We start from the raw sequence: 25,368 nt of genomic DNA on the forward strand, positions 1-25,368 counted from the left end.
TTATTATGACAAAGTTTTACTGTAAAATGATAAAACGGGAGAATGGCTTCTTCCCTTAATTTCACCCTATTTCGGCTGCCAGTTTGAAAATGCCCTTCTCAAAATATTTTACAAAAACGCCCCATTCGGAATTCACAGAATTATATTACGTCAAATTGCCTTGAATTAATGCGTTTTAGGGCGTTATTTAAACTGTATCTTATATGGAGGGTAATGTGGAATATTAGATACATTAGTACTTGATATATCAGAGAAAGTTCATTATTTCACCTGTATATAATTCCAAATTGGCATTGCAGTTTTGTTCATGCTTGAACGATTCTGTTGAAGAGCTGTCAATTAAGGTTATTTCAGCACAATAGGAGCTACAGTTTCTGCTCGCACTCAATAGGAGGGCCCTGCTAAGAAAAAGCTTAATCTGTCTAACGAATTTTCCGAGTTTACGAGTTTGGTGTACAACATTGAGGAAAGAACAACATTGAGAAAGAATATCCGTTTACTTTATATTATATAAAATTAAAACAAGAAATACATTTTTTGCGGATCTATCACTGTGTATGTTTTTATTAATTAATTTGTTCTATTTCTTGCAGGCTGCTGAGGGTACTGGCCTTGCCTTTATTGTCATTACGCAGGCCATCGTGGAGCTGCCTGGGGCGCCATTTTGGGCAGTTTTATTCTTTACAATGCTCCTTTCCCTTGGACTTGGCTCTCAAATAGGGATACTTGAGGGGATGCTGTGCACCCTATTTGATATTGATATCATAAAGCGGGTTAAGAAACAACATGTGACTGGAGTAGTGTGTCTCTTCTGCTTCATTGTCGGTTTCATCTTTTGTACAGGTGCTGGCGAATATTGGCTCAAGATGTTTGATTCATTTGCAGGAACTATTGGCTTGGTTGTGGTCGCATTAATGGAAACTATTGCTGTCGTCTACATATATGGACATGAAAGGTATGTGAATTACTTAATAAGACTCTTCAAATAAAGTGTTGATAAATATTGATTAATATTAACTTTATATACAGATTTACTGAGGATATATATCAAATGACCGGATACCGGCCTGGCATATACTGGCAGTTGACCTGGCGTTATATTGGGCCAGTCATTATGGTGGCGATTTTGGTATCATCTATTGTTTTTATGGTAATCAAAAATCCAACTTACGGAGCCTGGAATGCACAACTGGTAATGAGTATAACTGAAAACAAACATACAAAGAGTAAACAAAAACAAGGGGTAAATTTATTTAAAATCTCTTTTAGGGTTCTATTCAACAAGCAAATTATCCACCTTGGGTAATGGGTATTGCTTTAGCCATGATTCTCGCAGGGGTGTTACCAATGCCAATCGTATTCTTAATGCGCAGCTTCCAGTGCCTCAAGGTGGACTTGGATATCCACCAGGGTTCAATAAGACGCAACGAAACCACAGCCTCAACAAAAGAAATGATCGATAACGATGATGACGAGGTGAATTTAAATAAAAATATATTTCAGTGGCGGATCCACGAGGGGTGAACTGTAAATCTGTGACACAGATATCAATTCAACACTCAAATAATTTTTTTTCCATAGGAACTTCTTCTCCAAACAATAAAGCTCCTAATATGCATTGAAAATTTCCTTCGTGAATATAAAAATGTATATAATAATTTCTTTGCATACTGCAAAAAGTCCCTCTAGTTTTGTTTTTGTTTTTTTTGAGTGTTTATTTCATTTTTGGCACATTGGTAGCCACGACCACTAGTGCTTAAACGTATTTTGCTGACGTGTGGCGAATAAAAAAATATCTGGCTTAGAAGTGCAATGACGAGCTTTCCATGGAAAATTGTTAATTTTTTGTTCATTTTTACTGATAAGCTGAAAAAACTCAGAATGTTAATTTCTGAAAAAATACCAAGCTTGTACCTGGAATATGTATGTGAATATACATAGCTAAATTTGAGTAAATTTCCATGTATAAACACTTTCTTAAATAACCATTACATCAATTTTCCTATATAAAATATCAGCTTATGCCCGTGGGTTTCATCTCACGTTTCTATAAAAATATGCAAAATAAATAACACACATTTTAAACTTGTTTTAAGGTGGTGTATTTGCGATGTATTTAGGTACTGCTGAAACCATAGGATATACAATATTTTTTATAATACTACTTGGAGTATAAATAAAAAGATTTTTCGATGAGCCAACTCTGGAGCAGGCTACCTATAATTGGCCATGGGTGAAACATGAGTTGGTAAGATTGACTCCTACTACAGCTAATGTCCTTGAGCCTTATTGATAGACAATGCGAAGGCTAACCTAATAGGAAATTGGAAGCGTTTAAAATTAAAAGGCATATCTGTCGGTATTAATGGAATCCTTGGTCCGAAAACTTTGTTGTTTTCGAAATTTCCAGATAAAATCATTGCTTCAATGACATTCGGTAAAAGTTTTGTGATCCATTGTGTCCCATTACATTTTAAGGATCAATCGATGAGGAGGATGGCTCCAAGGAGTTAAGAAACTCAACCGGATAATGCAGAGCTTCCGATTCTTCCACGACTGTGTCAATGGTTTGATAAGCTGTATCGTTTGTTTGAATTTTATATAGATATAGAAGATGTAGACAGACAGAAGTCAACAACAAATTTTAACGGCGGCAGATTACTAAACGTCCAAACGGAATAACAGCCAAACTGAAGTCTATAGTCGAACCTTAGCTGTTAAGATAACCTAAGTTTGTACGGCAGCTATAGTTCTGAAAAATCTCATTTCTTGGGAAGGTATCACGCCCGCTTTTCCCCAATTCCATGTTTTAGTGGAGGTGTTAGAACTTAACGTCAAATAGCTCCTTACCAATTTTCATTATCCTACCACGCCCCCTTCTCCTTCCCACCACATTTTAGGGATTTATCTCATATAACTCCTTACTGAATTTCAATGTTCTAGCGCGAATACCTTCAGAGTTATGCAGTACTAAATATTCCATTTGTATGGAAGGTGCCACGCCCCTTTTATATATGGAAATTATTTTTAGCCTATGGCCCTTCTTGGAAGGTTTCTAGTGGGTTGTGCAAATTTGGTTGTGATCGGTCGATCCATTTAGGACACAACCCGATCTTTACCTGCATGCATACATAATTTGAATTTTATATGTATAGATGAAGCGCGATACATCTCCGAAGAGAATTTAGGCCGAGCTTTTTTTTCAATTTCCGTCGTGCTTCTTTGAATTTTTCTTACAAAACGAACGAAATTTGCTAAGGAAGATGAATTTTCATTGAGAATCTTTCCATAACAGAAATACACTCGAAAAAATACTTAGAAAAAGCTTTTTAATTGAGAAAACTTGTTTATACATTTTTAATGTTGCTTAGCACCGGAATTTCGTTGTGGTAAGCGGAGAATGCTACGTTATATATTATAAATAGAAATTTGCAAACTGAATTTCCTACGTGTCCCGTAAAAACAATTTATTTTTAACCAATATATATTTTTTCTTTAGTTAATGTCTAAAAATTAAAGAAATGTATTCGATTTTTCCCGTACCAAGCGTGTTGTTGTTGTTGTAGCTATGCTCGCCCCAACTAATAGCCGCGACCGATCACAAATTGTCATCAATATCCTCTAACGGGAGTCCAAGGAAACTTGCCGTTTCAACAGGGGTGGACCATAAGGAAAGGGGTGTTAGAGGCGTTGGTTCCACATTACAATTAAAGAGATGGTTGGTGTCATGTGGGGACACATTGCAAGCAGGGCATACATTTTGTATGTCGGGGTTGATTCTGGATAGGTAAGAGTTTAACCTGTTACAGTATCCAGAACGAAGTTGAGCAAGAGTGACACGCGTTTCCCTGGGGAGTATGCGTTCCTCCTCTGCGAGTTCTGGATATTTTTCTTCAAGTACTGGATTCACCGGGCAATTCCCGACATAAAGGTCCGACGCCTGTCTATGGAGTTCACCAAGGACCTGCTTGTGTTTTTCCGCTTCGTACGGCTGGGTTCTCAGGTGCCGTATTTCCTCAAAATGCTTACGGAGATGACTCCTTAGGCCCCTAGGCGGTGCTGGTTCGTCAATCAGATGTCTGTTGGGATGCCCAGATTTCTGGGTATTCAACAGAAACTGTTTGGTCAGCATCTCATTTCTCTCCCTGATGGGGAGTATTCTCGCCTCATTATGCAGATGGTGTTCTGGGGACATAAGAAGACAGCCCGTGGCGATTCTGAGAGCAGTATTTTGGCAGGCCTGTAGTTTCTTCCAGTGGGTGGTTTTTAGGCTTGGCGACCATATGGGTGACGCGTAGCACGTAATCGGCTGGCTAATTGCTTTGTATGTGGTCAAGAGCGTTTCTTTATCTTTTCCCCAGGTACTGCCAGCAAGGGATTTGAGGATTTTATTACGGCTCTGAATTCTTGGAACAATTGCGGTTGCGTGCGCACCAAAATGTAGATCCTGATCAAACGTCACACCCAAGATTTTGGGGTGTAGGACAGTCGGTAGCGTAGTGCCATCGACGTGGATGTTCAATATGGTCGACATTTGGGGCGTCCATGTTGTAAATAAGGTCGCGGAAGATTTAGTCGGTGACAATGCCAGGTTTCGCGAGGCGAAAAAACTGGAGAGATCAGGGAGATAGCCGTTTATTTTATTGCATAGCTCATCGATCTTTGGGCCTGGGCCTGTGGCCATTATTGTGCAGTCATCGGCGTAGGAAACGATTGTGACTCCTTCCGGTGGTGAAGGTAGCTTAGATATGTAGAAATTACAAAGCATAGAATGTACCAGTAGCAATTACTGTGAAGAGCAGGTGGAATATTATGACCTTCGTTGACGTTAACGACTTCCCTCTAGAATTTAAACCCTCTCTGAATATTGGTTACCAGAAACCTTCCGTATGTCGCCAAATTTTGGGTAACATTTTACGTTTTCTGTGCCGTATTTCGAATTTTTTAATGTTTAAACTTTGAGCTGGATATGAAAACATTTCGGGAAAGAGCGAAGTCGATCGTCCTAATTATTATCTGAAATTGCTGTGTAAAAGTATTTTTATGAACAATGTCACCGCGAAATTTTTTTTTTAATTTTTATATAGAAAGTGGGCGCGGTAATCAACCGATTTTCAAAAGGAAAGGTGGTTATAGATAATATATTCAACCGTGTATGAAGTCGATGCAAAGATTTAAAACAAAAAATCGTTTGGCCTTAGTAGTAGTATACAATTTAGTAGTGTAGCTTTATAAATGGCGGATTATTGAATTATCATAGAATTATATATATTTTTTTAAATAAACTTTTTTTACAGTTGTATTAGTCGCGGTCAAAAGAAGTAGTTTGCTAATATTCATTACAAAAAATTCCTCTACATAATGACCTCACGGAAAATAGGCTGACGTATAGACCAATGAATTGATAAGCAATGCTAACTTTATTTTTTTTCGGTTGAGACTACCGATTTTTTCGGTTGCCTTAAATAGGATATAAAAAAAATCGCTAGACACTACCATCTACAAAGTCGATGGCTATCGAAAAAATCAGACTTTTTTCGTGAAGTTCCCCCAAAAATGCCTCTCTGGATCCGCCAATTTATATTTAATGTATATAATTTTATAAGTAATATAATTGCACAAATATTAGTGTGCTTCTTATCATTTCCTGCATATTTTGTCGTAGTAATTGTTATTGTTATCGATTATGTTTTAAATCAGAAACTCACTTAACATTTCACAAATATTTTGTATTTTTGTTATTTAATGCTTTCACTGTGACTAATGCAAATCGTAACTAATACACGTCGTCAAAATTGTGAAATTAGGTTACAAGTCCGGACATGCCTCCGCAAAACTCACTCTCAGCGACACGGTTTACTATTGGTGACTTTGATGTAAGTTTTAAGATGCACATTGAGTCTTCTGAGTATCAGCATTTTTTTGCCCATGTAGAGTTCTTTAAACCTAAAACATTAGATGATTGCATACACCAAATTTTTTAGTAAAACCAAAGTGGTGAAAGGCTGTTGCATTTAACAACGGCTATCGCTCTATTTGAAAAAGTTTGAAATTGAATCTTAATTATTATTCAATAAACCTAAAATATAAATAAAATAAGACAAGATTTATTAAAACAGGTTCGATAACTAAATGTTTATGTTCATATCAGAAAACTATAGTCGTCAATGACAAATTTAATCTCTTGGTATTTTTATAGGGAACGTTTTTGTATACTCACATTGATGAGTATTCTGAGTTTTATTTCTATCAAGCTCTTACCATGTTTTTCCTTAAAACATACTTTAAAATTTTAACTTATATATGTATATACTAGCAGGCTCAGCAGATGTTGTTCTGCCCTAACTTTGTTCTATCTGCATACGTTTTAAGAAGTTTTTACCTCTTCCTCCCTCTACCATTTTTTCTTGTCCTTTTATTCACTCCTCTCTCTGCCTTTCTCCTTCTATGGGCCTCTTTTTATATAGGTTGGTTGTACAGGTATAAAGGAGTCGAGATAGGTATAGACTTCCATATATCAAAATCATCAGTATCGCAAAAAAATTTGATTGAGCCATATCCGTCCGTCCGTCTGTCCGTTAACACGATAACTTGAGTAAATTTTGGGGTATATAGATGAAATTTGGTATGTTGGTTCCTGGGCACTCATATCAGATCGCTATTTAAAATGAACGAAATCGGACTACAACCACGCCCACTTTTTCGATATCGAAAATTTCGAAAAATCGAAAAAGTGTGATAATTCATTATCAAAGACGGTTAAAGCGATGAAACTTGGTAGGTGGGTTCAGCTTATGACGCAAAATAAAAACTTAGTAAAATTTTGGACAATGGGCGTGGCACCGCCCAATTTTAAAAGAAGGTAATTTAAAAGTTTTGCAAGCTGTAATTTGGCAGTCGCTGAAGATATCATGATGAAATTTGTCAGGCACGTTACTCCTATTACTATATGTGTACTAAATAAAAATTTGGGAAATCGGATGACGAACACGCCCAATTTAAAAAAAATATAATTTCGACAAAAAATTTAATATCTTTACAGTATATAAGTAAATTATGTCAAAATTCAACTCCAGTAATGATATGGTGCAACAAAATACAAAAATAAAATAAAATTTCAAAATGGGCGTGGCTCCGCCCTTTTTCATTTAATTTGTCTAGAATACTTTTAATGCCATAAGTCGAACAAAAATTTACCAATCCTCGTGAAATTTTGTAGGGGCATAGATTCTATGAGGATAACTGTTTTCTGTGAAAATGGGCGAAACCGGTTGAAGCCACGCCCAGTTTTTTTACACAGTCGATCGTCTGTCCTTCCGTTCGGCCGTTAACACGATAACCTTAGCAAAAATCGATATATCTTTACTAAACTTAGTTCACATACTTATCTGAACTCACTTTATCTTGGTATAAAAAATGGCCGAAATCCGACTATGACCACGCCCACTTTTTCGATATCGAAAATTACGAAAAATGAAAAAAATGCCATAATTCTATACCAAATATGAAAAAAGGGATGAAACATGGTAATTGGATTGGTTTATTGACGCAAAATTTAACTTTAGAAAAAACTTTGTAACATGGGTGTTACACCTACCATATTAAGTAGAAGATAATGAAAAACTTTTGCAGGGCGAAATCAAAAGCCCTTGGAATCTTGGCAGGAATACTGCTCGTGGTATTACATATATAAATAAATTAGCGGTACCCGACAGATGCTGTTCTGGGTCACCCTGGTCCACATTTTGGTCGATATCTCGAAAACGCCTTCACATATACAACTAAGGGCCATTCCTCTTTAAAACCCTCATTAAAACCTTTAATTTGATACCCATATCGTACAAACGCATTCTAGAGTCACCCGCGGTCCACCTTTGTGGCATTATCTCGAAAAGGCGTCCACCTATAGAACTAAGCCCCACTCCCATTTAAAATACTCATTAGCACCTTTCGTTTGATACCCATATCGTACAAACACATTCTAGAGTCACCCCTGGTCCACCTTTAGGGCGATATCCCGAAATGGCATCCACCTATAGAACTAAGGCCCACTCCCTTTAAAAATACACATTAACACTTTTCATTTGATACCCATATCGTACAAACGCATTCTAGAGTCACCCCTGGTTCACCTTTATGGCGATATCCCGAAATGGCGTCCACCTATAAAACTATGGCCCACTCCCTTTTAAAATACTCATTAACACCTTTCATTTGATACCCATATCGTACAAACGCATTCTAGAGTCACCCGCGGTCCACCTTTGTGGCATTATCTCGAAAAGGCGTCCACCTATAGAACTAAGGCCCACTCCCATTTAAAATACTCATTAGCACCTTTCGTTTGATACCCATATCGTACAAACACATTCTAGAGTCACCCCTGGTCCGCCTTTAGGGCGATATCCCGAAATGGCGTCCACTTATAGAACTATGGCCCACTCCCTTTTAAAATACTCATTAACACCTTTCGTTTGATACCCATATCGTACAAACACATTCTAGAGTCACCCCTGGTCCACTTTTATGGCGATATCCCGAAATGGCGTCCACCTATAAAACTAAGGCCCACTCCCTTTTAAAATACTCATTAACACCCTTCATTTGATACCCATATCGTACAAATGCATTCAAGAGTCACTCCTGGCCCACCTTTATGGTAATATCCCGAAATGGCGTCCACCTATAGAACTATGGCCCACTCCCTTACAAACACTTTCCAGGGTTACCCTAGGTTAATTTTCCTACATGGTGATTTTCACTTATTTTGTCTCCAAAGCTCTCAGCTGAATATGTAATATTCGGTTACATCCGAACTTAGCCTTCCTTACTTGTTTCCTCTCGGTCTTTTTCGTCACTTCTTTTATGCTCTGTCTACGTCTAACTTCATCTTTTCTCCGTCACTCTTTTATCTTCTCTCTAGCTCTTACTCTTGTCAATCCCTTATTCCAGTTCCAGCCCAAAAGTCCAAGTCCCAGTCAAAGCCCCTCTCCGTTTCCTAGTGCCAGTCGGTCTCTGGTCCCTTTCCCCAAAAAAAAGTGGCGCCAATAATAATACACCAAGGTAGTTTAAATCGTTTTCTAGCTCGTCATTCCAGCGGAGTGGGGGTTGCCCTCTTCCCCTGCTTCCATAGGCGAGTTCCGATAAATATACTATCTTAGCCGGAGCGTCATCTTTCATTGGAATAACATGGCCTAGCCAGCGGCGCAGGTGTTCGGACCGATGATATCAATGTCATCAGCATACGCCAGTAATTGCACGCTTTTATAGAAAATTTTCCAGATCAGTTAATATCTTCAGCTGGTAAAATTGTATTCACCATCAAATTAAAGAAATCGCACGATAGTTGGTCACCCTGTCTGAAACCTCCTTTTGTCTCGAACGGCTAGTAGAGGTCCACCCTAATTGTGACGGAGCTGATGGTGTTGCTCAACGTCAATTTGCACAACCGTATAAGTTTTGCGTGGAAACCAAATTCCCTGGTCCACTTCCGGGAAAACAAGTTTCGTAAATACTAATTTAGGCAAATGGATACGTTTGTAGTATATACCAAATTTCAGGCAAATCGAACCATGAATAAAATTTGTTCGAAAACATCGGTCCCTGGCCCCCTTTCCGAGAAACAGCTTCACAGGAACACTATTCGGTTTACCATGAAGCGGCCCTGAAAATTTGAATAAAATCAGGGAGTTTTTCGGATTCCATAAGCTGTATACAAACATACATCCTTCTTTATATGTATAGAGATAGATAGATTAAATCTCCTTAGTAGAACTACATTAGCATATACATACAAACATACCAAAAAATAAAACTTTTGTTTAAGAATTTTTGCGAAATGTTTAAATTTTTTAACGAAAGAGTATTTTTCAAATGGTGTATGGATTCTTAACCGTTTACGTTGCATGAACCTGGCAACACGCATAAATATTGTGGCGAATGTTGACATCACTAGGCTGTTAGTAAGTAATCACGCAATAACAAAAACATGAAGCAGCCACTCTTATGAACATGTACACATTAAAATTAGCAACACTTATGTAGAAGTCGACGAAGACATATCACACACACACACATGTAGTCATCAGCCGAAGTTGTTACTCACACAAACACACGCATATAGCTCAATTATCAAGCAGGAGATTCAGCAGTTCTAGAAGGCGAAAAGTCTAGACCAGGCATAACCATTTAGTTGAATAATTATTGGCGCCACTTCATACGTATTACTATGCTCTTTCGTCTTTATTCGAATTAAGTTGTCGCTGAACAAGCAGAGTAGCAACATCGGATGAGGCTGTTGTTTATTTGCGGATTTGCGAAAAGATATTTTGCAAACAAACGCTCATGCGCAGAATGTTTTCATGGTTTAATGTTAGCAATTATTTTTTTTTTATTTTTCCTTAGACTCAAGCAATAAGGTAGTATTTATAGGGCATATTTACGAATTACTTTTTGTGTGTTAACAAACATGCCTGCATACGTCTTACCTTATTGATTTTTCATCAACAACTAAACCACAACCAATAAGATGATTTTAGTTTTACTCACACAGCCAAAAAAATTGAAATGGTTATCTGTGGTCTAGACCTTAGTAGAAATATGCGGACGAGGCAACAGAGAGTATAGAAGCAGCAGCTGAGTAATCAGTAATCAGTTTGATTTAAACACGCTATTAGTTGTGAAGTATAATTGTGAAGTACTACTCCCAAAGTAATCTAAATAAAGACCAGTTTGCAATACTGAATATTGGAGTGATTTACTCAACAGTTTAGCGATTCGAACGTTAGCAGAAAGTGCAATAATAAGCAGGATTTCACAACATTCGTTGCAATATGTATACACATATATCAAGCTGATATGAAATGAGAATACATACATACATCCATGTATATCTATAAATGTACTCCCGAAGTTAAATAACGCTAGCGAATATTATGTAAAAACATGCGTATGTGAAGTATAATGTCCCACTCAACGCAAGTTTGGTCGCACAGTTCACAGCGAACAAACCCACGCCCTGGATTTTTCTTTGAAAAATGTAACTTTTGTTTAAACAATTTTGCTCATATTAGAAGGGAATAAAGTATTTTTTATGCAGAACAAAAGTAAATATTTCATAGTTTTACTGCAAAGAGGAAATATTCCAATCGATCCACTCGTTTTGAATTTATAGGTGTGTAAACAAAAACTTTATAATTTTTTACTACAATCTGGCAATTTGTGACGCCCCTATGATATATATGTATATTAGAGATATACACCACCGATAAACGCCGCCGCCGCCGCCGAGTAGGGTCGTTTTGCGCACGCCGCCGCCGAAAGTCAAATATATTGGCGCGGCGGCGGCGACGGCGGCGTCCTGCACGTTACTATATTTTCTACTGTTGCTGTTGTTGTTGTTGTAGCAATGCTCTCCCAACCTAATAGCCGCAACCGATCACAAATTGTCATCAATATCCTCTAACGGGAGTCCAACGAAACTTGCCGTTTCAACAGGGGTGGACCATAAGGAAAGGGGTGTTAGAGGCGTTGGTTCCACATTACAATTAAAGAGATGGTTGGTGTTATGTGGGGACACATTGCAAGCGTGGCATACATTTTGTATGTCGGGGTTGATTCTGGATAGGTAAGAGTTTAACCTGTTACAGTATCCAGAACGAAGTTGAGCAAGAGTAACACGCGTTTCCCTGGGGAGTATGCGTTCCTCTTCCGCGAGTTTTGGAAACTTTTCTCTAAGTACCGACGCCTGTTTATGGAGTTCACCAAGGACCTGCATGTGTTTTTTCGCTTCATACGGCTGGGTTCTCAGGTGCCGTATTTCCTCAAAATGCTTACGGAGATAACTCCTTAAGCCCCTAGGCGGTGCTGGTTCATCGATCAGATGTCTGTTGGGATGCGCAGGTTTCTGGGTATTCAACAGGAACTGTTTGGTCAGCATCTCATTTCTCTCCCTAATGGGGAGTATTCTCGCCTCATTAAGCAGATGGTGTTCTGGGGCCATAACAAGACAGCCCGTGGCGATTCTGAGAGCAGTATTTTGGCAGGCCTGTAGGTTCTTCCAGTGGGTAATTTTTAGGCTTGGCGACCATATGGGTGACGCGTAGCACGTAATCGGCTGGCTAATTGCTTTGTATGTAGTCATGAGCGTTTCTTTATCTTTTCCCCAGGTACTGCCAGCGAGGGATTTGGGATTTTGTTACGGCCCTGAATTCTCGGAACAATTGCGGCTGCGTGCTCACCAAAATGTAGATCCTGATCAAACGTCACACCCAAGATTTTGGGGTGTAGGACAGTCGGTAGCGTAGTGCCATCGACGTGGATGTTCAAGATGGTCGACATTTGGACGTCCATGTTGTAAATAAGGTCGCGCAAGATTTAGTCGGTGGTAATGCCAGGTTTCGCGAGGCGAAAAAACGGGAGCGATCAGGGAGATAGCCGTTTATTTTATTGCATAGCGCATCGATCTTTGGGCCTGGGCCTGTGGCCATTATTGTGCAGTCATCGGCGTAGGAAACGATTGCGACTCCTTCCGGTGGTGAAGGTAGCTTAGATATGTAGAAATTAAACAAGAGTGGGGATAGGACACCACCCTGTGGCACCCCTTGTTTAATCCTCCTTGGTTTTGATGTTTCGTTTCTAAATTGCATCGATGCCTGCCGACCACCCAGATAAATTGCGGTCCACCTTTGAAGACATAGGGGAAGGGTAGACCCTTCCAGGTCTTGCAGTAACGAGCCATGGTTGATCGTATCAAAAGCTTTTGATAGGTCTAGCGCTACGAGTACTCTTCTTTGGTGGGGGTATTGATTTAAACCGCAATTTATCTGGGTGCTAATTGCATTTAGCGCGGTGGTAGTGCTATGGAGTTTTCTGAAGCCATGCTGATGAGGGGCTAGCTGCAAATTTGCTTGGAAATAAGGGAGCAAAATGGCTTCAAGCGTCTTTGCCACTGGCGATAGGAGAGATATCGGACGATATGACTCACCTATGTTAACTGGTTTCCCAGGCTTTAGTAGCGGGACCACCTTGGCCATTTTCCATTTCTCGGGTATGACAATGGTGGAAAGGGACAGGTTGAAGACATGCGCTAAATATTTTAAACCCTCTTTCCCTAGACTTTTAAGCATCGGCATGGCTATGCCGTCTGAGCCCACTGCTTTGGATGGTTTAGCGTGACCAATGGCGTCCTCAACCTCTTTAGCGGTGATGGTGATTGGTGACGCGCTGAATTTGTGTTTATGTGCGTGTCTATTGGCTCTCCGTCTATCTTTGTCGACCGTAGGATGCATTATATATTGTCGGCAGAAAGCGCTCGCGCATTTTTTCGCATCCGACAGCACTTTGTCACCAAAGGCGATGGAAACTTTGTCTTTGTGCTTAGTCGGATTCGATAGGGACTTTACGGTGGACCAAAGTTTACCCACACCGGTAGAGAGGTGCAACCTCTTAGGTGCTTCTCCCATTTCACCCGCTTGTGTTCGTCCACAAGCAATATGATGCGTTGGTTTATATCCCTTATTTGGGGGTCGCCTGGATCAAGCTGTCTTATAAGGTCACGTTCTCTCGCTAAGTTTGCGGCCTCCGCCGGGAAGTGGGCCGGATTTCGGGAATTCTCCCGGCGGGAATGAAACGTGCCGAGGCGGATTACATTTCAATGACTTTACGGAAGGCACGCTCCCCTTGGCGGGCATCAGTCGGGATAGGGAGGGCAGCAAAGCGGTTGTCTGTAAAAGATTTATAATCTTCCCACTTTCCTTTTTTGAAGTTTATGAAAGTGCGTTTTTCGGTGACGATGAAGTCGGCGGTACGCTCGAGCGCAATAAGTATGGGCAGGTGGTCGGATGCCAAAGTTACCATCGCCTGCCAGTTGACGCAGTTTACGAGTTCTGCGCTAACGATTGAGATATCTGGCGAGCTGTGAAAGCTTCCTACCGTACGTGTGGGGGCGTCTCCGTTTATTGTGCAGAACGTCGTTTCTTCTATTTGATCCGCCAACATCTCACCCCTACTGTCCGCCCGCAAGTTTGAATGTCATAGGTCATAATGGGCATTGAAATCGCCTAAGATAATGCGATTGTTGCCAGTGAGTAAGGCCTGATATTAGGGCTGTATCCACTGGGGCAACAGGTGGCAGGAGGGATGTAGATGTTGATGATTTCTAGGTTTGCATCGCCTGACCGGACAGATAGGCCTTGGCGTTCTAAGACATTGTCCCTGCGGTCGATGCCAGGATAAAATATATAATATTGCACAGAGTGGTGTATGATAAACGCGAGGCCGCCTCCATTTCCGCTCTCGCGGTCTTTCCTGCGGACATTATACCCAGAGCAGGTCTGCAATGCAGATCTTGCTGTGAGTTTAGTTTCTTGAATCGCAGCAATGCGGATGTTGTGCCGCTTCATGAAATCGACTATCTCCGTAATCTTTCCAGTTAGTTCATTACAGTTTAACTGCAGAATTCTGAAGTGCATTAGGGGAGACGCCGCCACTCTGGGGGGTAAGTGACGGGTGACTACGCCTGGGTTGTGGAAGGCCAGGACGCAATTGCTGTTGTGGCCCTGGGACTGGGCGTCCTTGGGCAAGCATTGGGGTACCCGGAGGATTTGGGTTTGCGACCTGGCAACATGGCGCGATGAAACCCGTCGGGGGGTTGCCGTCGCGGAGACCAGAACATCTAGGAAAGTGGCACCACCCAAGGCAGGAGCTGCATTGGGCGGATGTCGCAAACCTATATATTCTGTGCTGGCAGACGGTACAAACGGAGTTTGGGACTAAGAGTCTGTTTCCCTGACCTGCACGATTGCTGCCGGAAAAAAAGGGGGGGGGGGGGGGGGAGAAGGCGTGGCAGGGGCTGATGCTCAGCATTGCTACCAACTCTACTACGAAGGTAGTAGTTATGAGTGGTATCAGCTGTCTGAGTTGTTGGCGCCGTGGGGCGCGAGCAGCACCGGGTACTTGTTGTGGCTTGCTGAGCAGCCGGGCTGCTGGAAGGTAGTGGGGGCGCTTAGGCGTAGACTACGGGACGCCCTTGGGCGTGAACAGCAAGGAGCCACAAAAGACCCGGATTGGATTCGATGCCTTCCCGGAGTAAGAGAGTATGGAGCAGTCCTGCTACAAGGAGCTGCTGGGAGGATGACAATTTGTGGGAGGGACGCAACAAATTAAATGGGGTCACACTGAAATGACAGTCCTTGGTCGGGAAAAATCCCGAGTCGCTCCGGTACATAGAACCGACTGCCGTGGGAAGCGATGTTTTCTATTTTCTACTCGTTTAAGACTGTTTATGCCATTTATTGTTCAAGTAGACAATTGGTCGGATATGGTCGAAAGTGGTATCAACGGATGCGCATAACTGCCAGTTATAAGAAACTAATTGCGAAATTTAACTCGTTCTAAATGTTCAAAAGTTATTTAAAAAAACCGGCGTTTTCGATATTTGCTTAACACGGACTTTCCATCACCCAATTCACCAAGTTATTAAAACAAAACACTAAAGGAAAAGTTATATAATAAATTTATATGCTCACTTTGCATATTTTTTTCAAAAAATTGATAATGAACAATGAATTCAAATAAAATGGCCCAAGGCGTTTCAAATTGTTTTCAAATTGTCCTCAAGTTGTAAAAAAACCAAATTACCCAAAAAAGGTGCCGATTTTTTTTTTTAAATATTCTATTGCGATTTGCTGAAAGAATAATCGAAATCAGTGATGCAAAATCCTTTAGCATGTTCTAGGGGCATAAACAGTCCATTGAAATGATTCTTACCTCATACTTAAGTTGAGGATATATGTATGTATGAGAAGGGTTTGAAAAATCGCTTGGGCTTACATTCAAACATCTGTTGTTTATTTGCGAAATTATACAATAGCGTCTGAAATTTTAATTTTCATCCTTCAAAACCCAAGTCTCCCGGTTTGACATTTCCTAAAGTTGGCGGTCCTATCAAAAACTAGTCCCTGGAGTGAATTATATTGATTATAGCCTATCAACCAAGATTAAATATCAACTACACGTTACGGATCCTTTTACAAATGTGAATACGTAGGCACATATATTTACCAGGTAAGGCTTTTTCCTTCGCAAGAACACTCAAAGTGGTGAAGCAAAAGCTTTCTGAAGACAGTCGAACTAATGACCGTGTGTGCTACTACCCTAACGTAGTGGACATTTGAACTAGTCTGAAAACTGAAGCTACGCGGTCATCCTTAATGAGCTGTTATATCATAAGACCGGAAAACAGCAGCTTAAAATCGGTCGACTCTCATTCTAAAATATCGTTTTGATTTAAGGAAGACTATGGAAATCAATGTTGTGAACACAAACGTCTGCAAACTTTGGTCTACATTTTAAAAATTTTATCCAGGGTCCTGGTAAAATTTTAATCATGCAGATGAGCCGAGGATTATACGATTTTCACCCATTACGCAATGACTTCCACTTAAATTGCTTATGATTTCGAAGGCGGCATCCTTGGCCGAATAGTCACTCCCTAAAGTTTCATGGCGTTTCTCTGCTGTAGCTCGGCAGCATAGCGCGACAAAAGCATCCGTTGGAAAGTCTTCGGGGCTACACCTAGAGCTTCTAGGAAAGTGAAGTCGACGAAGGTATGAGTTCGAAGTCGCACTCTATAGCTTCTGTACTGGCATATGGTGTGAGGGTCAGGAGGCGTGGTAGCGACTGGTTGTAGGGATTGCTATTGTTCGCACATCGGGAATTGTAGCTCTTAAAAACAGCCGAAAACACAGGAGGCGCCCTGTGCTACGAGAGTCGCGAGTATTAATAGACCATTAATAACAACCGTATTCCTTATTTCTAAATTGCTTACATACTTATTTATTTTTCTTCTCAAACAAGAAAAAATTTTAAATTTATTTTCATTATGTTTTTATTTTCTTTTGATTCTTATATGGTGGAAAAATATTTATAATTAACTTTACGAACTATAATAATATGTGATCAATGGAAGAAGAAATTCGTGGAAATTTCAAATTAAATAATTGCGGGAATCTCATATTTAAAACTAGTTCATAAGTATCTATGTAAGTAAAAAACCAATAAATTCGCAGAATTAGTAGACATCATCTCTGGATGGTTTTCGGGATCCGTCCGGGATATCGTCGGGGTCATTTGGGGACTTTTTCGGGATCATTTGGGGGCTCTTCCGGCATCATTTCTGGATGGTTTTCGGGATCCGTCCGGGATCCCATCAGGGTAATTTCGGGACTATTAGGGGATCATTTGTGGACCTTTCCGGCATCATTTCTGGATAATTTTCGGTATCCGTCCGGGATGCCGACGAGGTCATTTCGGGGCTTTTTCGGGATCATTTAAGGATGGCTTTCAGGATTCGTCCGGGAACCCGTCAGGGTAATTTCTGGACTTTTCCGAGACTATTTCGGGATCATTTTGGGACCTTCCCAAGATCATTTCTGGATGGATTTCGGGATTTGTCCGGGATGCCCTCAGGGTCATTTTGGGACTATTAGGTGAGCATTTGAGGACCGTTCCGGCATCACTTCTGGATGGTTTTCGGTATCCGTTCAGATTCCCGTCGGAATAATTGCGGGACTTTTTCGGGATCATTGGGGTCCCTTCCAAAATCATTTCTGGATGGTTTTTGGGATTCGTCCGGCATCCCGTCGGGGTCATTTCGGGACTTTTTCTCGACTAATACGGGATCATTTGCGGGCCCTTTCGGTATCATTTCTGGATAGTTGTCGGGATCCGTTCGGGATCCCGTCAGGGTCTTTTCGGAACTATTGGGAGATCTTTTGAGGACATTTCCAGCATCATTTCTGGATAGTTTTCGGGATCCTTTCGGGGTCCAGTCAGGGTCATTTCGGGACTTTTTCGGGATCATTTAGAGATGGCTTTCAGGATTCGTCCGGGAACCCGTCAGGGTAATTTCTGAACTTTTCCGAGACTATTTCGGGATAATTTTGGGACCTTCCCAAGATCATTTCTGGATGGATTTTGGGATCAGTCCGGGATGCCGTCAGGGTCATTTTGGTATTAGGTGATCATTTGAGGACCTTTCCGGCATCACTTCTGGATGGTTATCGGTATCCGATCAGGATCCCCTCGGAATCATTGCGGGACTTTTTCGGGATCATTTGGGGTCCCTCCCAAGATCATTTCTGGATGGATTTAGGGATCTGTCCGGGATCCCGGCAGGGTAGTTAGGGGGCCGTTTGAGATCCCGTCAGAGACATTTCGGGACTTCTTCGGGACTATTTCGGGATCACTTCTGGATGGTTTTCGGGATCCGCCCGGAATTCCGTCGGGGTTATTTCACGACTTTTTCGGAATCATTTTGGGTACCTTCCTTCATCATTTCTAGATAGTTTTGGGGATCCGTCCGGGATCCCGTCGGGGTCATTTAGGGACTTTTTCGGGGACAATACGGGATCATTTTTGGACCCTTCCGGCATCACTTCTGGATGGATTTCGGGATCTGTACGGGAACCCATCAGGGTAATTTCGGGACTTTTTCGGGACTATTTCGGGATCATTTGGGGACCATTTAGGGGTCATTCCATGACTTTGTCTGTATTATTTCGGGATCATTTGAGGACCCTTCCGGCATCAATTCTTGATCGTTTGCCGGATCCATCAGGGTCATTTCGGGACCATGTTGGGATCATTTCTGGATCCGTCCAGGATGCCGCAAGATTCATTTTGACATTTTTTTGTTACTTTTTCGGGATAGTTTTGAAACCCTTCCGGGATCACATTTGGATCCGTGCGGGATTGCATCGGGGTTATTTTCGGCCTATTTCGGAATCATTTTGGGACCCTTCCGGAATCATTTCTTTATGGTTTTCGCTATCCGTTGTGGATCCCTCGGGGTCATTTCGGAACTTTTTCGGAGCTTTTTCTGGACTATGTCGGGATAATTTAGGAACCCTTCCTGGATGGTTTTGAGATCCGTCCGGGAGCCCGTCAGGGTAATTTCGGAACTTTTTCGGGGACTATTTCGGGATCAATTTGGTACCCTTCAGGGATCATTTCTGTGTGGTTCTCTGGATAAGTCTAGAATCGTGTCGTTGTCATTTCGGGTTTTTGGGACTACTTCGGGAACTTTTGGAAACACTTCCGGGGCGTTTCTGGATGGTTTTCGGGATCTGTCCGCGATAGCGTCGGGGTCATTTCGTGGCTTTTTCTGGATAATTTCGTTATCATTTTGGGATCCTATCAGGTTATCAGCTCATAAAGTTCTTTTTTTTACTCAATTACAAAAATAAAATGCATTGGACAGAAAAAAATTTTAAACAGATAACTTTATAAGCAGGCTAACGTGAATAGCCCACATATTTCATTTTCTCCTTGCGGACGGTGCCGCGGGTAAAGGCTAGTATATTATAAATGGCAAAGTTTGGATGTGAAGATGTTTGGATGTTTGGATGTTTGTCCATACGTTTGTCTTTGTGACTCAATAACGCAAGAACGGCTGGACCGATTTGGATGAAATTTTGCACACATATAGCCAATATTCTAGAAGGATCTACTAGCTATATATTTTTCAAAAGGGGCGTGGTCTCCGCCCCCTAGGAACAGTTATAATTTAATTATTATATTTTTTCGTCTTTGCGACTGAATCACGCCAGAATGGCTACACGGATTTTGATGAAATTTGGGACACAGACAGTGGTCTATTAGCGAAATTTTTTTCGAACAAGGAAAGAGGGGTGGGGGTCCCACGACCCCTTCGAGAAATAATTTTTCAATAATTTTTACACATTATAACTTTACGTATACTGGCCTTCACCAATATCACAGACTCAAGGGGTCAAATAAGTCGAGGGCTTACAAAGTAAGCAGTGACACCCTCCGCCCGCCCCCCTTTATCACCCCCTCTGGTGTAAAATCTATAAATTGTTATAACTCAATATAAATTTTCTTCTAAATCAATAGTTTTTGGTATCTGGTACATACAGAACGAGATCTAGACAGTTTTGGAGGAACGATCAGTGGTCCTCTCCCCTACTCCCGCCATCCGCCCTCCATCAATTGTTTTTATTAGCACGCTTTTATTAGCTTTACCTGTATGTTTCTATGTAACTTTTTATTCGCTCCAATGCGCCTGCTGCCTTATTAACATGGTTTTATAATTAGCTTCACCTTATTTGTAATCCCGTAAGGGTCATATCGAGACACTCCGGGATCATTTATGGATGGTTTTCGGGATCGGTCCGGGATTACGCCGGTGTAATTTCGGGACTTTTTCGGGACTATTTCGGGATCATTTCTGTATAGTTTTCGGGATCCGTCCGGGATCCCGTCGGGGTTATTTTGGGACATTTTCGGGACTATTCCGGAATCATTTCGGGACTATTTCGCGATCATTTGGGGACCCTTCCGGCATCATTTCTGGATGGTTTTCGGGATCCGTCCGGGATCCCGTCGGGGTACTTTCGGGATCATTTGCGTACCTTCGAGAGATAAATTCTTGATGGTTTCCGGGATCATTACGGGACTTTTTCGGGGTCAGTTTGGGTCCTTTCCGTAATCATTCCTGTATGGTTTTAGGGATCCGTCCGGGATCCCGTTGGGACAATTTCGGGGCTATTTCGGGATCATTAGGGGTATCTTCCGGCATCATTTCTGGATGGTTTACGGGATCCGTCCGGGATCCCGTCGGTGTCATTTCGGGACCATTTGGGGTCCATTCCGGCATCATTTCTGGATGGTTTTCGGGATCAGTCCGGGATCCTGTCGGGTTCATTTTGGGACTTATGCGGGATCATTTGGGGTCTCTTCCGGCATCATTTCTGGATGGTTTTCGGGATCCGTCCGGGATCTCGTCGGTGTCATTTCGGGACCATTTGGGGTCCATTCCGGCATCATTTCTGGATGGTTTTCGGGATCCGTCCGAGATAATGTCGGAGTTATTTTGGGACTTTTGCGGGATCATTTGGGGTCTCTTCCGGCATCATTTCTGGATGGTTTTCGGGATCCGTCCGGGATCCCGTCGATGTCATTTCGGGACTATTACGGCATCATTTGGGGTACCTTCCGGCATCATTTCTAGATGGTTTTCGGGATCCATCCGGGATCGCGTCGGGGTCATTTCGGAACTTTTTCTCGACTAATACAGGATGATTTGGGGAACCTTTCGGCATCATTTCTGGATGGTTTACGGGATCCGTCCGGGATCCCGTCGGCGTCATTTTGGGACTTTTGCGGGATCATTTGGGGTCTCTTCCGGCATCATTTCTGGATGGTTTACGGGATCCGTCCGGGATCCTGTCGGGGTCATTTTGGCACTTTTGCGGGATCATTTGGGGTCTCTTCCAGCATCATTTCTGGATGGTGTTCGGGATCCGTCCGGGATCCTGTCGGGGTCATTTTGAGACTTTTGCGGGATCATTTGGGGTCTCCTCCGGCATCATTTCTGGATGGTTTACGGGATCCGTCCGGGATCCTGTCGGGGTCATTTTGGGACTTTTGCGGGATCACTTGGGGTCTCTTCCGGCATCATTTCTGGATGGTTTACGGGATCCGTCCGGTATCCTGTCGGGGTCATTTTGGGACTTTTTTGGGATCATTTGGGGTCTCTTCCGGCATCATTTCTGGATGGTTTACGGGATCCGTCCGGGATCCTGTCGGGGTCATTTTGGGACTTTTGCGGGATCATTTGGGGTCTCTTCCGGCATCATTTCTGGATGGTTTACGGGATCCGTCCGGGACCCTGTCGGGGTCATTTTGGGACTTTAGCGGGATCATTTGGGGTCTCCTCCGGCATCATTTCAGGATGGCTTACGGGATCCGTCCGGGATCCTGTCGGGGTCATTTTGGGACTTTTGCGGGATCATTTGGGGTCTCTCCCGGCATCATTTCTGGATGGTTTTCGGGATCCGTCCGGGATCCTGTGGGATACCGTCAGGGTAATTGCGGGACTATTTGGGGATAACTTGGGAACCTTTCCGGTATCATTTCTGGATAGTTTCCGGGATCCTTCGGGGATCCCGTCAGGGTCATTTCGGAACCCGCGACTAATGCGGGATCATTTGGGGACCCTTTCGCCATCATTTCCGGATGGTTTTCGTGATCCGTCCGGGATACCGTCAGGGTAATTTCGGGACTATGTGGGGATAACTTGGGAACCTTTCCGGCATCATTTCTGGATAGTTTCCGGGATCCGTCGGGAATCCCGTCAGGATCATTTCGGAACTATAAGGGGATCATTTCATTTTTCATCTTTCTTTAAGGGGATCATTTCACCTTCCAGCATCATTTCTGTATACTTTTGGGGATCCGTCCGGGATCCCGACGGGGTCATTTCTGGCCTATTTCGGGATCATTTTGGGGTACCAACCGGCATCATTTCTGGATGATCCGTGATCCGTCCGGGTGAATTTCGGGAATTTTTCGGGATCATTTGGGGTCCCTTCCGGCATCATTTCTGGATCGTTTTCGGGATCCGTCCGAGATCCCGTCGGGTTTATTTTTTCACTTTTTCGGAAAAATGTCAGGGAATTTCGAGACTGTTCTTGGATCATTTGGGGATCCTTCAGGGATAATTTCTGGATGGTTTTCGGGATCCCGTCGGGGTAATTTCGGGACTTTCACGACTGTTTCGGGGTAAGTTGCCCTTAAAGATCATTTCTGGGTGGTTTTCGGGATCCGTCCGGGATCCCGTCAGGGTTATTTCGCGCCTTTTCGGGACTATTTCGGGATCATTTTGGGACCCTTCCGGGATAATTTCTCTATGATTTTCGGGATCTGTTCGGGATCCTTTCGTAGTTTTTTCGCGACTTTATCTGGGATAAATTGCGGACCCTTTAGAGATCAATTCTGGATGGTTTTCGGTATCGGTCTGGGATCCCCTCAAGGTCATTACGGGACTTTTTTGGGACTATTTCGGAATCATTTTGGAACCCCTCCGGCAAAATTTCTGGGTGATTTTCGGGATCTGTCCGGGATCCCGACGGAGTTTTTTCGGGACTTTTTCCGGACTATTTCTGGATTATTTGCGGACGTTTCAGAGCTCAGTTCTGGATGATTTTCGGGATCTGTCCGGGATCCCGTCGGAGTTATTTCGGGGTAATTTTGGGACCCTTCCAGGATAATTTCTTCATGATTTTCGGGATGGGTCTGAGTTTTTCGTGACTTTCGGGACTATTTCGGGATCATTTGCGGAACCTTCAGAGATCAATTCTGGATGGTTTGTGGACTTTTCCGGGGTCATTTGGGGATCCCTCCAGAGTCATTTCTGGATGGTTTTCGGGATCCCGTCAGGGTCATTTCGGGCCTTTTTCGTGACTACTATTTCGGAATCATTTTGGGACTCCTCCTGGATAATTTCTGGGCGATTTTCGGGATTTGTCCGGGATCCCGTCAGAGTTTTTTCGGGACTTTTTCGGACTATATCGGGATCATTTGCGGACCGTTGAAGAATCAAATCTGGATGGTTTTCGGGATCCGTCCGGGATCCCGTCAGGGTCATTTCGGGACTTTTCGTGACTACTTCGGGATTATTTTGGGACCCTTCCGGCATCATTTCTGGATAGTTTTCGAGATTTGTCCAGGATCCCGTCGGCATCATTTCGTGACTATTTGGTGTCATTTAGGGACACTTCCGGGATCATTTTAGGTCTCTTCGAAACCAGTAATTCAGCACACATGGCCGTGGATTTACGGCAAATTACTCGTAATTAAAATTCGGTATGTTTTATCTTTAATATATCACAGCTTTTTCGTTCTATTTTTAAATGAATCCTGTAACGAACTATTACAACTATAATTAAAATTTTTTTAATATTTTAACCAACTAAATACCCGAAAAAGCAACACTGCTTTTATTTAAAAACTTCTTTTTGGTTTTAGCTAATTGTAGTTTCACTCCTTTGTTCTATGAGTAGTAATTCTTTCACCCCTGTCATATCAATTAATTTAACTTAGAAACAAAATGTATTTTTTTTAATTCGTAAAAAGTGTATTATACTATTCATGTAAGCGTGCCCATCAGCTCAGTTAGTTCTTTTTTTTACTGTATTAAAAAATAAAATACATTGACAGAAAAAATTTTTAAACAGACAACTTGATAAACAGGCTAACGTGAATAGCACATATATTTTATTTTCTCCTTGCGGACGGGGCCGCGGGTAAAGGCTAGTATATTATAAATGGCAAAGTTTGGATGTGAAGATGTTTGGATGTTTGGATGTTTGTCCATACGTTTGTCTTTGTGACTCAATAACGCAAGAACGGCTGGACCGATTTGGATGAAATTTTGCACACATATAGCCAATATTCTAGAAGGATCTACTAGCTATATATTTTTCAAAAGGGGCGTGGTCTCCGCCCCCTAGGAACAGTTATAATTTAATTATTATATTTTTTCGTCTTTGCGACTGAATCACGCCAGAATGGCTACACGGATTTTGATGAAATTTGGGACACAGACAGTGGTCTATTAGCGAAATTTTTTTCGAACAAGGAAAGAGGGGTGGGGGTCCCACGACCCCTTCGAGAAATAATTTTTCAATAATTTTTACACATTATAACTTTACGTATACTGGCCTTCACCAATATCACAGACTCAAGGGGTCAAATAAGTCGAGGGCTTACAAAGTAAGCAGTGACACCCTCCGCCCGCCCCCCTTTATCACCCCCTCTGGTGTAAAATCTATAAATTGTTATAACTCAATATAAATTTTCTTCTAAATCAATAGTTTTTGGTATCTGGTACATACAGAACGAGATCTAGACAGTTTTGGAGAACGATCAGTGGTCCTCTCCCCTACTCCCGCCATCCGCCCTCCATCAATTGTTTTTATTAGCACGCTTTTATTAGCTTTACCTGTATGTTTCTATGTAACTTTTTATTCGCTCCAATGCGCCTGCTGCCTTATTAACATGGTTTTATAATTAGCTTCACCTTATTTGTAATCCCGTAAGGGTCATATCGAGACCCTTCCGGGATCATTTCTGGATGGTTTTCGGGATCGGTCCGGGATTACACCGGGGTAATTTCGGGACTTTTTCAGGACTATTTCGGGATCATTTTGGGACCCTTCCGGGATCATTTTTGTATAGTTTTCGGGATCCGTCCGGGATCCCGTCGGGGTTATTTTGGGACATTTTCGGGACTATTCCGGAATCATTTCGGGACTATTTCGCGATCATTTGGGGACCCTTCCGGCATCATTTCTGGATGGTTTTCGGGATCCGTCCGGGATCCCGTCGGGGTACTTTCGGGATCATTTGCGTACCTTCGAGAGATAAATTCTTGATGGTTTCCGGGATCATTACGGGACTTTTTCGGGGTTATTTTGGGTCCCTTTAGACATCATTTCTGGATGGTCCTCGGGATTCGTTCGGCATCCCGTCGGGGTCATTTCGGGACTTTTTCGCGACTAA

The 25,368-nt window shown here is 42.2% G+C and overlaps 1 protein-coding gene across 9 annotated transcripts in view; it reads left to right on the top strand.

Moving 5' to 3' along the window:
• The window catches only part of LOC137244315 (sodium-dependent neutral amino acid transporter B(0)AT3), a 598,031-nt gene that overhangs the window by 524,298 nt on the left and 48,365 nt on the right, over nucleotides 1-25,368 (top strand). For 8 of the 9 annotated variants that reach the window (XM_067773152.1, XM_067773153.1, XM_067773155.1 and 5 more), the window contains exons 6-8: nucleotides 594-955; nucleotides 1,030-1,192; nucleotides 1,270-1,476. In XM_067773152.1, coding sequence (XP_067629253.1) covers nucleotides 594-955; nucleotides 1,030-1,192; nucleotides 1,270-1,476 — 732 coding nt within the window. Of the gene's footprint in view, nucleotides 1-593; nucleotides 956-1,029; nucleotides 1,193-1,269; nucleotides 1,477-5,807; nucleotides 5,877-25,368 lie in introns of all 9 variants that reach the window. The other variant, XM_067773159.1, reaches the window with a different exon arrangement.

Source organism: Eurosta solidaginis, chromosome 3 (genome assembly GCF_040869045.1).
Source record: "Eurosta solidaginis isolate ZX-2024a chromosome 3, ASM4086904v1, whole genome shotgun sequence".
Taxonomy (NCBI): Eukaryota; Metazoa; Arthropoda; class Insecta; order Diptera; family Tephritidae; genus Eurosta; species Eurosta solidaginis.